Source organism: Oncorhynchus nerka, linkage group LG18, assembly GCF_034236695.1.
Source record: "Oncorhynchus nerka isolate Pitt River linkage group LG18, Oner_Uvic_2.0, whole genome shotgun sequence".
Classification (NCBI taxonomy): domain Eukaryota; kingdom Metazoa; phylum Chordata; class Actinopteri; order Salmoniformes; family Salmonidae; genus Oncorhynchus; species Oncorhynchus nerka.
In genome coordinates, this window is record NC_088413.1 from 4,288,296 (window position 1) to 4,307,443 (window position 19,148).

General features: G+C 50.6%; 1 protein-coding gene across 3 annotated transcripts in view; it reads left to right on the forward strand.

Moving 5' to 3' along the window:
* LOC135561719 (integrator complex subunit 15-like) overlaps positions 1 to 18,508 on the forward strand; it is a 157,485-nt gene extending 138,977 nt beyond the window's left edge. For all 3 annotated transcript variants that reach the window (XM_065003454.1, XM_065003456.1, XM_065003455.1), the window contains 4 exons: positions 356 to 633; positions 11,784 to 12,009; positions 12,095 to 12,134; positions 18,319 to 18,508. In XM_065003454.1, coding sequence (XP_064859526.1) covers positions 356 to 633; positions 11,784 to 12,009; positions 12,095 to 12,134; positions 18,319 to 18,508 — 734 coding nt within the window. The remainder of the gene's footprint in view (positions 1 to 355; positions 634 to 11,783; positions 12,010 to 12,094; positions 12,135 to 18,318) is intronic.
* The last annotated feature ends 640 nt before the right edge of the window (positions 18,509 to 19,148 follow it).

A 19,148-nucleotide genomic window follows, 5' to 3' on the forward strand; every position in this document is an offset into this window, starting at 1 on the left:
GAGGTCAACATAGAGGAGTCCTGTACAGCTGTTACTAGGCTATGTCAGGTCAACATCTCTAAATACCTCTTGGTGTGTATAGAGGAGTGACTCCTGTACTGCTGTTACCATCTCTAAATACCTCTTGGTGTGTATAGAGGAGTCCTGTACTGCTGTTACTAGGCTGAGTCAGGTCAACATCTCTAAATATATCTTGGTGTGTATAGAGGAGTCCTGTACAGCTGTTACTAGGCTGTGTCAGGTCAACATCTCTAAATATATCTTGGTGTGTATAGAGGAGTCCTGTACAGCTGTTACTAGGCTGTGTCAGGTCAACATCTCTAAATACCTCTTGGTGTGTGTTCGGTGTGTGTAGAGGAGTTGACTCCCCCTGTACAGCTGCTACAGATGGTGGTGTCCTGGATCCAAGACCAACCTCGATTGGTCCTCATCACTCTGCTGAACACGCCCCCCTCCTCCAGCCAGCCAATCGGCTCCCTGGACCTCACACCGCTGGCTGGGCTGGTGCGCTGGTGTGTCAAAGCCCCATTGGCTTACAGAAGAGACGGGAAGCAGGACTTGGCCAATGGGACGACAGAGACTGAGCTGGAGGCAGGGCCTCTCTTCTCTGAGCTACATCTCAGTGTCCTGCAGGTTTGTCCATTATCAATGTCCAGTCTCAATGTCCAGTCTCAATGTCCAGTCTCAATGTCCAGTCTCAATGTCCAGTCTCCTAGCAGCAGAACCTATAGACAGTGAGACAGACCATCATAGCAGCAGAACCTCCAGACAGACCATCATAGCAGCAGAACCTATAGACAGTGAGACAGACCATCATAGCAGCAGAACCTCCAGACAGTGAGACAGACCATCATAGCAGCAGAACCTCCAGACAGACCATCATAGCAGCAGAACCTCCAGACAGACCATCATAGCAGCAGAACCTCCAGACAGACCACCATAGCAGCAGAACCTCCAGACAGACCATCATAGCAGTAGAACCTCCAGACAGACCATCATAGCAGCAGAACCTCCAGACAGTGAGACAGACCATCATAGCAGCAGAACCTCCAGACAGACCATCATAGCAGCAAGGAACCCTCCAGATGTATCTGTAATGGCACATCATAGCAGCAGAACCTCCAGATAGACTATCATAGCAGCAGAACCTCCAGACAGACCATTATTACATATATCATAGCAGCAGAACCTCCAGACAGACCACATCATAGCAGCAGAACCTCCAGACAGACCACATATCATAGCAGCAGAACCTCCAGACAGACCATCATCATAGCAGCAGAACCTTTCAGACAGGAGACAGACCATCATAGCAGCAGAACCTCCAGACAGACCATCATAGTAGCAGAACCTCCAGACAGACCACCATAGCAGCAGAACCTCCAGACAGACCATCATAGCAGCAGAACCTCCAGACAGACCATCATAGTAGAACCTCCAAACAGTGAGACAGACCATCATAGCAGAACCTCCAGACAGAGACAGACCATCATAGGTAGAACCTCCAGACAGACCAACATCATAGCAGCAGAACCTCCAGACAGACCATCATAGCAGCAGAACCTCCAGACAGACCATCATAGCAGCAGAACCTCCAGACAGACCATCATAGCAGCAGAACCTCCAGACAGACCATCATAGCAGCAGAACCTCCAGACAGACCATCATAGCAGCAAACCTCCAGACAGACCATCATAGCAGCAGAACCTCCAGACAGACCATCATAGCAGCAGAACCTCCAGACAGACCATCATAGCAGCAGAACCTCCAGACAGACCATCATAGCAGCAGAACCTCCAGACAGACCATCATAGCAGCAGAACCTCCAGACAGTGAGACAGACCATCATAGCAGCAGAACCTCCAGACAGTGAGACAGACCATCATAGCAGCAGAACCTCCAGACAGACATCATAGCAGCAGAACTCCAGACAGTGAGACAGACCATCATAGCAGCAGAACCTCCAGACAGACCATCATAGCAGCAGAACCTCTAGACAGTGAGACAGACCATCATAGCAGCAGAACCTCCAGACAGTGAGACAGACCATCATAGCAGCAGAACCTCCAGACAGACCATCATAGCAGCATAACTCTCCAGACAGACCATCATAGCAGCAGAACCTCCAGACAGACCATCATAGCAGCAGAACCTCCAGACAGTGAGACAGACCATCATAGCAGCAGAACCTCCAGACAGTGAGACAGACCATCATAGCAGTAGAACCTCCAGACAGACCATCATAGCAGCAGAACCTCCAGACAGACCATCATAGCAGCAGAACCTCCAGACAGTGAGACAGACCATCATAGCAGCAGAACCTCCAGACAGACCATCATAGCAGCAGAACCTCCAGACAGACCATCATAGCAGCAGAACCTCCAGACAGACCATCATAGCAGCAGAACCTCCAGACAGTGAGACAGACCATCATAGCAGCAGAACCTCCAGACAGTGAGACAGACCATCATAGCAGCAGAACCTCCAGACAGACCATCATAGCAGCATAAACCTCCAGACAGACCATCATAGCAGCAGAACCTCCAGACAGACCATCATAGCAGTAGAACCTCCAAACAGTGAGACAGACCATCATAGCAGCAGAACCTCCAGACAGTGAGACAGACCATCATAGCAGTAGAACCTCCAGACAGACCATCAGCAGCAGAACCTCCAGACAGACCATCATAGCAGCAGAACCTCAGACAGTGAGACAGACCATCATAGCAGCAGAACCTCCAGACAGACCATCATAGCAGCAAACCTCCAGACAGACCATCATAGCAGCAGAACCTCCAGACAGACCATCATAGCAGCAGAACCTCCAGACAGTGAGACAGACCATCATAGCAGCAGAACCTCCAGACAGACCACCATAGCAGCAGAACCTCCAGACAGACCATCATAGCAGCAGAACCTCCAGACAGACCATCATAGCAGCAGAACCTCCAGACAGACCATCATAGCAGCAGAACCTCCAGACAGACCATCATAGCAGCAGAACCTCCAGACAGACCATCATAGCAGCAGAACCTCCAGACAGACCATCATAGCAGCATAACCTCCAGACAGACCATCATAGCAGCAGAACCTCCAGACAGACCATCATAGCAGCAGAACCTCCAGACAGACCATCATAGCAGCAGAACCTCCAGACAGACCATCATAGCAGCAGAACCTCCAGACAGACCATCATAGCAGCAGAACCTCCAGACAGACCATCATAGCAGCAGAACCTCCAGACAGACCATCATAGCAGCAGAACCTCCAGACAGACCATCATAGCAGCAGAACCTCCAGACAGACCATCATAGCAGCAGAACCTCCAGACAGACCATCATAGCAGCAGAACCTCCAGACAGTGAGACAGACCATCATAGCAGCAGAACCTCCAGACAGACCATCATAGCAGCAGAACCTCTAGACAGTGAGACAGACCATCATAGCAGCAGAACCTCTAGACAGTGAGACAGACCATCATAGCAGCAGAACCTCTAGACAGTGAGACAGACCATCATAGCAGCAGAACCTCCAGACAGTGAGACAGACCATCATAGCAGCAGAACCTCCAGACAGTGAGACAGACCATCATAGCAGCAGAACCTCCAGACAGACCATCATAGCAGCAGAACCTCCAGACAGACCATCATAGCAGCAGAACCTCCAGACAGACCATCATAGCAGTAGAACCTCCAGACAGTGAGACAGACCATCATAGCAGCAGAACCTCCAGACAGTGAGACAGACCATCATAGCAGTAGAACCTCCAGACAGACCATCATAGCAGCAGAACCTCCAGACAGACCATCATAGCAGCAGAACCTCCAGACAGTGAGACAGACCATCATAGCAGCAGAACCACCAGACAGACCATCATAGCAGCAGAACCTCCAGACAGACCATCATAGCAGCAGAACCTCCAGACAGGCCATCATAGCAGCAGAACCTCCAGACAGTGAGACAGACCATCATAGCAGCAGAACCTCCAGACAGACCATCATAGCAGCAGAACCTCCAGACAGACCATCATAGTCATAGCAGCAGAACCTCCAGACAGTGAGACAGACCATCATAGCAGCAGAACCTCCAGACAGTGAGACAGACCATCATAGCAGCAGAACCTCCAGACAGACCATCATAGCAGCAGAACCTCCAGACAGTGAGACAGACCATCATAGCAGCAGAACCTCCAGACAGTGAGACAGACCATCATAGCAGCAGAACCTCCAGACAGACCATCATAGCAGCAGAACCTCTAGACAGTGAGACAGACCATCATAGCAGCAGAACTCCAGACAGACCATCATATAGCAGCAGAACCTCTAGACAGTGAGACAGACCATCATAGCAGCAGAACCTCCAGACAGTGAGACAGACCATCATAGCAGCAGAACCTCCAGACAGACCATCATAGCAGCAGAACCTCCAGACAGACCATCATAGCAGCAGAACCTCCAGACAGACCATCATAGCAGTAGAACCTCCAGACAGTGAGACAGACACATCATAGCAGCAGAACCTCCAGACAGTGAGACAGACCATCATAGCAGTAGAACCTCCAGACAGACCATCATAGCAGCAGAACCTCTAGACAGTGAGACAGACCATCATAGCAGCAGAACCTCCAGACAGTGAGACAGACCATCATAGCAGTAGAACCTCCAGACAGACCATCATAGCAGCATAACCTCCAGACAGACAACCATAGCAGCAGAACCTCCAGACAGACCATCATAGCAGCAGAACCTCCAGACAGACCATCATAGCAGCAGAACCTCCAGACAGACCATCATAGCAGCAGAACCTCCAGACAGACCATCATAGCAGCAGAACCTCCAGACAGTGAGACAGACCATCATAGCAGCAGAACCTCCCAGTGAGACAGACCATCATAGCAGCAGAACCTCCAGACAGACCATCATAGCAGCATAACCTCCAGACAGACCATCATAGCAGCAGAACCTCCAGACAGACCATCATAGCAGCAGAACCTCCAGACAGTGAGACAGACCATCATAGCAGCAGAACCTCCAGACAGTGAGACAGACCATCATAGCAGTAGAACCTCCAGACAGACCATCATAGCAGCAGAACCTCCAGACAGACCATCATAGCAGCAGAACCTCCAGACAGTGAGACAGACCATCATAGCAGCAGAACCTCCAGACAGACCATCATAGCAGCAGAACCTCCAGACAGACCATCATAGCAGCAGAACCTCCAGACAGACCATCATAGCAGCAGAACCTCCAGACAGTGAGACAGACCATCATAGCAGCAGAACCTCCAGACAGTGAGACAGACCATCATAGCAGCAGAACCTCCAGACAGACCATCATAGCAGCATAACCTCCAGACAGACCATCATAGCAGCAGAACCTCCAGACAGACCATCATAGCAGTAGAACCTCCAAACAGTGAGACAGACCATCATAGCAGCAGAACCTCCAGACAGTGAGACAGACCATCATAGCAGTAGAACCTCCAGACAGACCATCATAGCAGCAGAACTCCAGACAGACCATCATAGCAGCAGAACCTCCAGACAGTGAGACAGACCATCATAGCAGCAGAACCTCCAGACAGACCATCATAGCAGCAGAACCTCCAGACAGACCATCATAGCAGCAGAACCTCCAGACAGACCATCATAGCAGCAGAACCTCCAGACAGTGAGACAGACCATCATAGCAGCAGAACCTCCAGACAGACCACCATAGCAGCAGAACCTCCAGACAGACCATCATAGCAGCAGAACCTCCAGACAGACCATCATAGCAGCAGAACCTCCAGACAGACCATCATAGCAGCAGAACCTCCAGACAGACCATCATAGCAGCAGAACCTCCAGACAGACCATCATAGCAGCAGAACCTCCAGACAGACCATCATAGCAGCAGAACCTCCAGACAGACCATCATAGCAGCAGAACCTCCAGACAGACCATCATAGCAGCAGAACCTCCAGACAGACCATCATAGCAGCAGAACCTCCAGACAGACCATCATAGCAGCAGAACCTCCAGACAGACCATCATAGCAGCAGAACCTCCAGACAGACCATCATAGCAGCAGAACCTCCAGACAGACCATCATAGCAGCAGAACCTCCAGACAGACCATCATAGCAGCAGAACCTCCAGACAGACCATCATAGCAGCAGAACCTCCAGACAGACCATCATAGCAGCAGAACCTCCAGACAGACCATCATAGCAGCAGAACCTCCAGACAGACCATCAGCAGCAGAACCTCCAGACAGACCATCATAGCAGCAGAACCTCCAGACAGACCATCATAGCAGCAGAACCTCCAGACAGACCATCATAGCAGCAGAACCTCCAGACAGACAGACCATCATAGCAGCAGAACCTCCAGACAGACCATCATAGCAGCAGAACCTCTAGACAGTGAGACAGACCATCATAGCAGCAGAACCCTCCAGACAGACCATCATAGCAGCAGAACCTCCAGACAGTGAGACAGACCATCATAGCAGCAGAACCTCCAGACAGTGAGACAGACCATCATAGCAGCAGAACCTCCAGACAGTGAGACAGACCATCATAGCAGCAGAACCTCCAGACAGACCATCATAGCAGCAGAACCTCCAGACAGACCATCATAGCAGCAGAACCTCCAGACAGACCATCATAGCAGTAGAACCTCCAGACAGTGAGACAGACCATCATAGCAGCAGAACCTCAGACAGACAGACCATCATAGCAGCAGAACCTCCAGACAGACCATCATAGCAGCAGAACCTCCAGACAGACCATCATAGCAGCAGAACCTCCAGACAGTGAGACAGACCATCATAGCAGCAGAACCTCCAGACAGACCATCATAGCAGCAGAACCTCCAGACAGACCATCATAGCAGCAGAACCTCCAGACAGACCATCATAGCAGCAGAACCTCCAGACAGACAGACCATCATAGCAGCAGAACCTCCAGACAGACCATCATAGCAGCAGAACCTCCAGACAGACCATCATAGCAGCAGAACCTCCAGACAGTGAGACAGACCATCATAGCAGCAGAACCTCCAGACAGTGAGACAGACCTCCAGCAGCAGTGAGACAGACCATCATAGCAGCAGAACCTCCAGACAGACCATCATAGCAGCAGAACCTCCCAGACAGACCATCATAGCAGCAGAACCTCCAGACAGACCATCATAGCAGCAGAACCTAGACAGTGAGACAGACCATCATAGCAGCAGAACCTCCAGACAGACCATCATAGCAGCAGAACCTCTAGACAGTGAGACAGACCATCATAGCAGCAGAACCTCCAGACAGTGAGACAGACCATCATAGCAGCAGAACCTCCAGACAGACCATCATAGCAGCAGAACCTCCAGACAGACCATCATAGCAGCAGAACCTCCAGACAGACCATCATAGCAGCAGAACCTCAGACAGTGAGACAGACCATCATAGCAGCAGAACCTCCAGACAGTGAGACAGACCATAGCAGTAGAACCTCCAGACAGTGAGACAGACCATCATAGCAGCAGAACCTCCAGTGAGACAGACCATCATAGCAGCAGAACCTCCAGACAGTGAGACAGACCATCATAGCAGCAGAACCTCCAGACAGACCATCATAGCAGCATAACCTCCAGACAGACCATCATAGCAGCAGAAACCTCCAGACAGACCATCATAGCAGCAGAACCTCCAGACAGACCATCATAGCAGCAGAACCTCTAGACAGTGAGACAGACCATCATAGCAGCAGAACCTCTAGACAGTGAGACAGACCATCATAGCAGCAGAACCTCCAGACAGTGAGACAGACCATCATAGCAGCAGAACCTCCAGACAGTAGCAGCATAACCTCCAGACAGACCATCATAGCAGCAGAACCTCCAGACAGTGAGACAGACCATCATAGCAGCAGAACCTCCAGACAGTGAGACAGACCATCATAGTAGCAGAACCTCCAGACAGTGAGACAGACCATCATAGCAGCAGAACCTCCAGACAGACCATCATAGCAGCATAACCTCCAGACAGACCATCATAGCAGCAGAACCTCCAGACAGACCATCATAGCAGCAGAACCTCCAGACAGACCATCATAGCAGCAGAACCTCCAGACAGACCATCATAGCAGCAGAACCTCTAGACAGTGAGACAGACCATCATAGCAGCAGAACCTCCAGACAGTGAGACAGACCATCATAGCAGCAGAACCTCCAGACAGACCATCATAGCAGCATAACCTCCAGACAGACCATCATAGCAGCAGAACCTCCAGACAGACCATCATAGCAGCAGAACCTCCAGACAGACCATCATAGCAGTAGAACCTCCAGACAGTGAGACAGACCATCATAGTAGCAGAACCTCCAGACAGTGAGACAGACCATCATAGCAGTAGAACCTCCAGACAGACCATCATAGCAGCAGAACCTCCAGACAGACCATCATAGCAGCAGAACCTCCAGACAGTGAGACAGACCATCATAGCAGCAGAACCTCCAGACAGACCATCATAGCAGCAGAACCTCCAGACAGACCATCATAGCAGCAGAACCTCCAGACATACCATCATAGCAGCAGAACCTCCAGACAGTGAGACAGACCATCATAGCAGCAGAACCTCCAGACAGACCATCATAGCAGCAGAACCTCCAGACAGTGAGACAGACCATCATCAGCAGAACCTCCAGACAGACCATCATAGCAGCAGAACCTCCAGACAGTGAGACAGACCATCATAGCAGCAGAACTCCAGACAGTGAGACAGACCATCATAGCAGCAGAACCTCCAGACAGACCATCATAGCAGCAGAACCTCTAGACAGTGAGACAGACCATCATAGCAGCAGAACCTCCAGACAGACCATCATAGCAGCAGAACCTCTAGACAGTGAGACAGACCATCATAGCAGCAGAACCTCCAGACAGTGAGACAGACCATCATAGCAGCAGAACCTCCAGACAGACCATCATAGCAGCAGAACCTCCAGACAGACCATCATAGCAGCAGAACCTCCAGACAGACCATCATAGCAGTAGAACCTCCAGACAGTGAGACAGACCATCATAGCAGCAGAACCTCCAGACAGTGAGACAGACCATCATAGCAGTAGAACCTCCAGACAGACCATCATAGCAGCAGAACCTCCAGACAGTGAGACAGACCATCATAGCAGCAGAACCTCCAGACAGACCATCATAGCAGCAGAACCTCCAGACAGACCATCATAGCAGCAGAACCTCCAGACAGACCATCATAGCAGCAGAACCTCCAGACAGACCATCATAGCAGCAGAACCTCCAGACAGTGAGACAGACCATCATAGCAGCAGAACCTCCAGACAGACCATCATAGCAGCAGAACCTCCAGACAGACCATCATAGCAGCAGAACCTCCAGACAGACCATCATCAGAACCTCCAGACAGACCATCATAGCAGCAGAACCTCCAGACAGACCATCATAGCAGTCCTGTCCTGTCTGCTGTCCTGGCCCAATCTTACTGTATTTAATATAGATTACTCCAGTCTGCTACTAACCAGGTTTCCATCCAATCTGCTACTAACCAGGTTTCCATCCAATCTTACTGTATTTAATAGAGATTACTCCAGTCTGCTACTAACCAGGTTTCCATCCAATCTGCTACTAACCAGGTTTCCATCCAATCTGCTACTAACCAGGTTTCCATCCAATCTGCTACAACCAGGTTTCCATCCAATCTTACTGTATTTGGTAGAGATTACTCCAGTCTGCTACTAACCAGGTTTCCATCCAATCTTACTGTATTTGGTAGAGATTACCCAGTCTGCTACTAACCAGGTTTCCATCCAATCTTACTGTATTTGGTAGAGATTACTCCAGTCTGCTACTAACCAGGTTTCCATCCAATCTTACTGTATTTGGTAGAGATTACTCCAGTCTGCTACTAACCAGGTTTCCATCTTTGTTTTTGGATTTTAGAGATTACCCAGTCTGTGTCAATTTGAAGGAATCACATCTGTTTTGTTTTTATGTGGATTTGTAGAATATTGGCTAAATCTGTCTCCACCTGGATGGAAGCCTTAGCTACTGTTTTGGGCCAAATCTGTCTCCACCTGGATGGAAGCCTAGCTATTGTTTTGGGCCAAATCTGTCTCAACTAGATGGAAGCCTAGCTACTGTTTTGGGCCAAATCTGTCTCCAACTAGATGGAAGCCTAGCTACTGTTTTTGGGCCAAATCTGTCTCCACCTGGATGGAAGCCTAGCTACTGTTTTGGGCCAAATCTGTCTCCACCTGGATGGAAGCCTAGCTACTGTTTTGGGCCAAATCTGTCTCCACCTGGATGGAAGCCTAGCTACTGTTTTGGGCCAAATCTGTCTCCAACTAGATGGAAGCTCAGCTACTGTTTTGGGCCAAATCTGTCTCAACTAGATGGAAGCCTAGCTACTGTTTTGGGCCAAATCTGTCTGGGCCAACAGATGGAAGCCTAGCAGCCAAATCCTCTCCACCTGGCTGTTTTGGGCCAAATCTGTCTCCACCTGGATGGAAGCCTAGCTACTGTTTTGGGCCAAATCTGTCTCCACCTGGATGGAAGCCTAGCTACTGTTTTGGGCTAAATCTGTCTCCAAATGGGATGGAAGCCTAGCTACTGTTTTGGGCCAAATCTGTCTCCAACAGATGGAAGCCTAGCTACTGTTTTGGGCCAATGAGAATTAAGATGATGTGCACTTGCATCCCACTTGCCAAGATTCCAGAATTCTAAACCCATTGGCGAGTGGGTCCCGATGCCAGCTGTTTATTTTCTTTTAAACAATTTAAATGTAACCTTTTATTTCACTAGGCGAGTCAGTTAAAGAACAAATTCTTAATTACAATGACAGCCCACACCGGCCAAACCTGGACCACTTGTATGCCGCCTATGGGACTCCCAATCACGGTCGGTTGTGATACAGACTGGATTCAAACCAAGATGTCTGTAGTGATGCTCTACTAGCACTGGGATGCAGTGCCTTAGACCCTGCGCCACTCAAGAACCCAGTAATATGATTCCTTATGAAACACTGCCAGACAGATGCACACTGGTAATAGATTGAGAGAAAGATGTATGAAACCAAACGTCACCACTCGCCAGTGACTTGATAAGCTGATTTAGCGAACGTGACCTGCCTCATGGTGCCTGCTATTAACAAGCAGAGATGGACCTTAGCGAACTAGTGATTTGGGGTTCTGATATATGGCTGTGGCAGCTTTATTTAGGATCGTTTGACAGCTGGCTGATGAAGAACTTGTAGACATGTTCTCAGAAATCAGTCCTGAGCGCAGCCAGCAGCAACGGACTCCATACTGTCTACTGATTCTTTCCTGTTTTTTATTTAAGAAATACTGTATTAAACACCTGAGCTGCTTGACGTAAGCACGTCAACATGAGTTACAGGTTAACAACAACTGCCAATAAAGCAAACATAAAGCACCCCCGTGGAACCGCACCCCGTGGAACCACACCCCGTGGAACCGTGGAACCGCACCCCGTGGAACCGCACCACCCGTGGACCGCACCGTGGAACCACCCCCTGGGAACCGTGGAACCGCACCCCGTGGAACCGCACCACCCGTGGAACCGCCCTCCCGTGGAACCGCACCCCGTGGAACCGCACCCCCAGTGGAACCACACCCCGTGGAACCGCACCCCCGTGGAACCGCGCACCAAAAAACTCTAACCTTGTTTTTCTTCAGCCATCTCTCAGAGGTCCTGGGTCAGGGTTAGGTCATGTTTAGAGGTCAGAGGTGATGAACTCAACACTTATCTGTTCCAGGTGTTGCTGCTCCTCCCGGGCGTTCTGAGAGAGAAGGGGCTTCTGGGTCGCCTGGCGTTGCTGCAGCCCGACCAACTGACTTCTCTGATCTCTGACCTGTCTGGTCTTCTGGAGGAGCTGAACCCTCTCCACTCGGATACACAAGCACACATCCAGCTCACTCTGGATAGGCTGGCCCAGGCCCTGCAGGTGTCCCTGGCGGCAGGGGCGCTGCTCTGCTCTAGAGGTAGGGATGTCATATCCTGTGTCTTCTACCGTTGTGATGTCCTGTGTCTTCTACAGTTGTCTTATCCTGTGTGTTCTCTCCACAGAGGACCTGAGAGCTCTCTGTTCCCGCCTCCCACACAACAAGTAAGAACCAGTCACAATGTACCCCTAGCCTCCCCCATAACCAGTCACAATGTACCCCTAAACCTTCCCCACAACCAGTCACAATGTACCCCTAAACCTTCCCCACAACCAGTCACAATGTACCCCTAAACCTTCCCCACAACCAGTCACAATGTACCCCTAAACCTTCCCCACAACCAATCACAATGCACCCCTAGCCCCTCCCCATAACCAGTCACAATGCCCTAAACCTTTCCCATAACCAGTCACAATGTACCCTAAACCTTCCCCACAACCAGTCACAATGTACCCCTAAACCTTCCCCACAACCAATCACAATGCATCCCTAGCCCTCCCCACAACCAATCACAATGCGCCCCTAGCCCTCCCCCACAACCAATCACAATATACCCCTAAACCTTCCCACAACCAATCACAATGCATCCCTAGCCCTCCCCACAACCAATCACAATGCGCCCCTAGCCCTCCCCACAACCAATCACAATGTACCCTAAACCTTCCCCACAACCAATCACAATGCATCCCTAGCCTCCCCACAACCAATCACAATGCGCCCCTAGCCCTCCCCCACAACCAATCACAATGTGCCCTAAACCTTCCCCACAACCAGTCACAATGTACCCCTAAACCTTTCCCACAACCAGTCACAATGTACCCCTAAACCTTCCCCACAACCAGTCACAATGTACCCCTAAACCTCCCCTACAACCAATCACAATGCACCCCTAGCCCTCCCCCATAACCAGTCACAATGTACCCCTAAACCTTCCCACAACCAATCACAATGTACCCCTAAACCTTCCCCACAACCAATCACAATGTACCCCTAAACCTTCCCCCACAACCAGTCACAATGTACCCCTAAACCTTCCCCACAACCAGTCACAATGTACCCCTAAACCTTCCCACAACCAGTCACCATGCGCCCTTCCCCACAACCAATCACCATGCGCCCCTAGCCCTCCCCCACAACCAGTCACCATGCGCCCCTAGCCCTCCCCACAACCAGTCACCATGCGCCCCTAGCCCTCCCCCACAACCAGTCACCATGCGCCCCTAGCTCCTCCCCACAACCAGTCACCATGCGCCCTAGCCCTCCCCCACAACCAGTCACCATGCGCCCTAGCCCTCCCCACAACCAGTCACCATGCGCCCCCTAGCCCTCCCCACAACCAGTCACAATGTGCCCCTAGCCCTCCCCCACAACCAGTCACCATGCGCCCCTAGCCCTCCCCACAACCAGTCACCATGCGCCCTTAGCCCTCCCCACAACCAGTCACCATGCGCCCTAGCCCTCCCCCACAACCAGTCACCATGCGCCCCTAGCCCTCCCCACAAACCAGTCACCATGCGCCCCAGCCCTCCCCCACAACCAGTCACCATGCGCCCTCAGCCTCCCCCACAACCAGTCACAATGCGCCTTTAGCCCTCCCCACAACCAATCACAATGCAACCCCCTCCTGTCAAGGTCTGTTCTTACCTCCCCTGTCCAGACCTGTTCTGTTTCCAGCCTAAGAGGTGTGTGTGTGTGTGTGTGTGTGTGTGTGTGTGGTGGTGTGTGTGATCTTCCCAAGTAGTGCATGATGTCATAGATCCTCATCGCTCCAGAATGTTATGATAATGGCAGCCATTTTGGCGAAGGAGAAATCCAAACCAGTTTAATACCCTCAATGCACATTTCACGCTCGAACGCTCCAAGCCCTCTTCATATCGGGGGAGTCGCTTTCCTGTGCGTTGTCAGGCGTTGTCAGGCGTTGTCAGGCGTTGCTACAACAGGGAGGGCCAAGCCCTTCATATCGGGGAGTCGTTTTCCTGTGCGTTGTCAGGCGTGTCAGGCGTTGTCAGGCGTTGTCAGGCGTTGCCACCAGGGAGGCCAAGCCCTCTTCATATCGGGGAGTCGTTTCCTGTGCGTTGTCAGGCGTTGTCAGGCGTTGCCAACAGGAGGACCAAGCCCTCTTCATATCGGGGAGTCGCTTCCTGGGGCGTTGTCAGGCGTTGCCAACAGGGGAGGACCAAGCCCTTCATATCGGGGAGTCGCTTTCCTGTGCGTTGTCAGGCGTTGTCAGGCGTTGTCAGGCGTTGTCATGGCGTTGCCAACAGGGAGGAGATCTCGTTAAATATGGTTTAAATTAGTTAAAATTAGTCAATTAGTAAATAAATTAAATTAGTCAAATTACATTGAGGATTTAGAAGCTACAGCAATGCGCTTGTGAGAAAAATGTAAGAACTTTTGAAAAGTGTTTCAAATCAAATCAAATCAAATGTATTTATATAGCCCTTCGTACATCAGCTGATATCTCAAAGTGCTCTCCAGAAACCCAGCCTAAAACCCCAAACAGCAAGCAATGCAGGTGTAGAAGCACGGTGGCTAGGAAAAACTCCCTAGAAAGGCCAAAACCTAGGAAGAAACCTAGAGAGGAACCAGGCTATGTGGGGTGGCCAGTCCTCTTCTGGCTGTGCCGGGTGGAGATTATAACAGAACAACCTACTACCCTGAGACAAGGCTGAGTATAGCTCCCCCACACCACTAGAGGGATATCTACCAACCTACTACCCTGAGACAAGGCTGAGTATAGCCCCACACCACTAGAGGGATATCTACCACCCTACTACCCTGAGACAAGGCTGAGTATAGCCCCCACACCACTAGAGGATATCACCACCCTACTACCCTGAGACAAGGCTGAGTATAGCCCCCACACCACTAGAGGGATATCTACCACCCTACTTCCTGAGACAAGGCTGAGTATAGCCCCCACACCACTAGAGGGATATCTACCACCCTACTACCCTGAGACAAGGCTGAGTATAGCCCCCACACCACTAGAGGGATATCTACCAACCTACTACCCTGAGACAAGGCTGAGTATAGCCCCACACCACTAGAGGGATATCTACCACCCTACTACCCTGAGACAAGGCTGAGCATAGCCCCCACACCACTAGAGGGATATCTACCAACCTACTACCCTGAGACAAGGCTGAGTATAGCCCCCACACCACTAGAGGGATATCTACCACCCTACTACCCTGAGACAAGGCTGAGTATAGCCCCCACACCACTAGAGGGATATCTACCACCCTACTACCCTGAGACAAGGCTGAGTATAGCCCCCACACCACTAGAGGGATATCTACCAACCTACTACCCTGAGACAAGGCTGAGCATAGCCCCACACCACTAGAGGGATATCTACCATCCTACTACCCTGAGACAAGGCTGAGTATAGCCCCCACACCACTAGAGGGATATCTACCACCCTACTACCCTGAGATCAGGCTGAGTATAGCCCCACACCACTAGAGGGATATCTACCAACCTACTACCCTGAGACAAGGCTGAGTATAGCCCCACACCACTAGAGGGATATCTACCACCCTACTACCCTGAGACAAGGCTGAGTATAGCCCCACACCACTAGAGGGATATCTACCACCCTACTACCCTGAGACCAGGCTGAGTATAGCCCCCACACCACTAGAGGGATATCTACCAACCTACTACCCTGAGACAAGGCTGAGATAGCCCCCACACCACTAGAGGGATATCTACCATCCTACTACCCTGAGACAAGGCTGAGTATAGCCCCCACACCACTAGAGGGATATCTACCAACCTACTACCCTGAGACAAGGCTGAGTATAGCCCCCACACCACTAGAGGGATATCTACCACCCTACTACCCTGAGACAAGGCTGAGTATAGCCCCCACACCACTAGAGGGATATCAACCACCCTACTACCCTGAGACAAGGCTGAGCATAGCCCCCACACCACTAGAGGATATCTACCAACCTACTACCCTGAGACAAGGCTGAGTATAGCCCCACACCACTAGAGGGATATCTACCACCCTACTACCCTGAGACCAGGCTGAGTATAGCCCCCACACCACTAGAGGGATATCTACCAACCTACTACCCTGAGACAAGGCTGAGCATAGCCCCCACACCACTAGAGGGATATCTACCACCCTACTACCCTGAGACAAGGCTGAGTATAGCCCCCACACCACCAGAGGGATATCTACCACCCTACTACCCTGAGACAAGGCTGAGTATAGCCCCCACACCACTAGAGGGATATCTACCAACCTACTACCCTGAGACAAGGCTGAGCATAGCCCCCACACCACTAGAGGGATATCTACCAACCTACTACCCTGAGATCAGGCTGAGTATAGCCCCCACACCACTAGAGGGATATCTACCAACCTACTACCCTGAGACAAGGCTGAGTATAGCCCCCACACCACTAGAGGGATATCTACCACCCTACTGCCCTGAGACAAGGCTGAGCATAGCCCCACACCACTAGAGGGATATCAACCACCCTACTACCCTGAGACCAGGCTGAGTATAGCCCCCACACCACTAGAGGGATATCTACCACCCTACTACCCTGAGACCAGGCTGAGCATAGCCCCCACACCACTAGAGGGATATCAACCACCCTACTACCCTGAGACAAGGCTGAGTATAGCCCCCACACCACTAGAGGGATATCTACCACCCTACTACCCTGAGACCAGGCTGAGCATAGCCCCCACACCACTAGAGGGATATCTACCAACCTACTACCCTGAGACAAGGCTGAGCATAGCCCCCACACCACTAGAGGGATATCAACCACCCTACTACCCTGAGACCAGGCTGAGTATAGCCCCCCACACCACTAGAGGGATATCTACCAACCTACTACCCTGAGACAAGGCTGAGCATAGCCAGCATATAGCAGATGTTAATGTGAGTGTACACAAGTATAAAGGAATTAATAAGAATATGTCCATACAAATATATGAATGAGCGATGGCCGAACGGCTTAGGCGAGATGCAGTAGATGGTATAGAGTACAGTACATACAGTGGGGAGAACAAGTATTTAGTCAGCCACCAATTGTGCAAGTTCTCCCACTTAAAAAGATGAGAGGCCTGTAATTTTCACCATAGGTACACTTCAACTGTGACAGACAAAATGAAAAAAAATTCCAGAAAATCACATTGTAGGATTTTTAATGATTTTATTTACAAATTATGGTGGAAAATAAATGTCTTCCATTTTCACTCTGGCCGTGCTGGCCTTACTAATTCTATGAATGGAAAGCCTTTTCAATACATTTCATCCATATTTAGGGACATCTCCTCCCTCCTAAATGAGGGTTAGGGTGGGGGTAGGGTTAGAGACATCTCCTCCCTCCCTAAATGAGGGTTAGGTGGGGGTAGGGTTAGAGACATCTCCTCCTCCCTAAATGAGGGTTAGGTGGGGGTAGGGTTAGAGACATCTCCTCCTCCCTAAATGAGGGTTAGGGTGGGGGTAGGGTTAGAGACATCTCCTCCCTCCCTAAATGATGGTTAGGGTGGGGGGTAGGGTTAGAGACATCTCCTCCCTCCCTAAATGAGGGTTAGGGTGGGGGTAGGGTTAGAGACATCTCCTCCCTCCCTAAATGAGGGTTAGGGTGGGGGGTAGGGTTAGAGACATCTCCTCCCTCCCTAAATGAGGGTTAGGGTGGGGGGTAGGGTTAAGGACATCTCCCTCCCTAAGTTGGGGTGGGGGTAGGGTTAGCGACGGAACTGGAATGAATAGCAGTAGAGGCTATAGGTGATGCATTCCTGCAGGACGGAACTGGAATGAATAGTAGTAGAGGCTATAGGTGATGCATTCCCTGCAGGACGGAACTGGAATGAATAGTAGTAGAGGCTATAGGTGATGCATTCCCTGCAGGACGGAACTGGAATGAATAGCAGTAGAGGCTATAGGTGATGCATTCCCTGCTGTTACAGATGCAGGACGGAACTGGAATGAATAGCAGTAGAGGCTATAGGTGATGCATTCCCTGCAGGACGGAACTGGAATGAATAGTAGTAGAGGCTATAGGTGATGCATTCCCTGCTGTTACAGATGCAGGACGGAACTGGAATGAATAGCAGTAGAGGCTATAGGTGATGCATTCCCTGCTGTTACAGATGCAGGACGGAACTGGAATGAATAGCAGTAGAGGCTATAGGTGATGCATTCCCTGCAGGGACGGAACTGGAATGAATAGTAGTAGAGGCTATAGGTGATGCATTCCTGCAGGACGGAACTGGAATGAATAGCAGTAGAGGCTATATGTGATGCATTCCCTGCTGTTACAGATGCATGACAAAGTGTGTTGTAATTCCTAATTCTATGGTGTCTCCTTCAGTTTGCTCCAGCTGGTGATGTCTGGTCCAGTGCAGCAGAGTGGATTCTACCCCCACATCCACACCCCTCCTCTGGGGTACAGCCCCCGGCCCAGTCCCTTAGGACCTCACCCCTCCTCTCACTCTCCCCATCCCTCCTTCCCTTCTCAACCTTTCCTTCCAAGCATGTCCTTTCCTTTCCCCAGCCACTAAAGAGATGTGGACACATGGAAGACAACAACATTGGTGTATACTGAGTATTTGGACTGTTTGTCAAATCAATCTGTTTTACCATGTTTCATTAATAAATTGTATACCCTTCCACCCATGTGTTGTTTAATAAATTGACCACAGCCTGTATGCCCTCCCACCTATCTGTTCATTGACCACAGCCTCTATGTCCTCCCACCTATCTGTTCATTGACCACAGCCTCTATGCCCTCCCACCTATCTGTTCATTGACCACAGCCTCTATGTCCTCCCACCTATCTGTTCATTGACCACAGCCTCTATGCCCTCCCACCTATCTGTTCATTGACCACAGCCTCTATGCCCTCCCACCTATCTGTTCATTAATAAATTGACCACAGCCTCTATGCCCTCCCACCTATCTGTTCATTGACCACAGCCTCTATGCCCTCCCTCATTGACCACAGCCTCTATGTCCTCCCACCTATCTGTTCATTAATAAATTGACCACAGCCTCTATGTCCTCCCACCTATCTGTTCATTGACCACAGCCTGTACGTCCTCCCACCTATCTGTTCATTAATAAATTGACCACAGCCTCTATGCCCTCCCACCTATCTGTTCATTAATAAATTGACCACAGCCTCTATGCCCTCCCACCTAT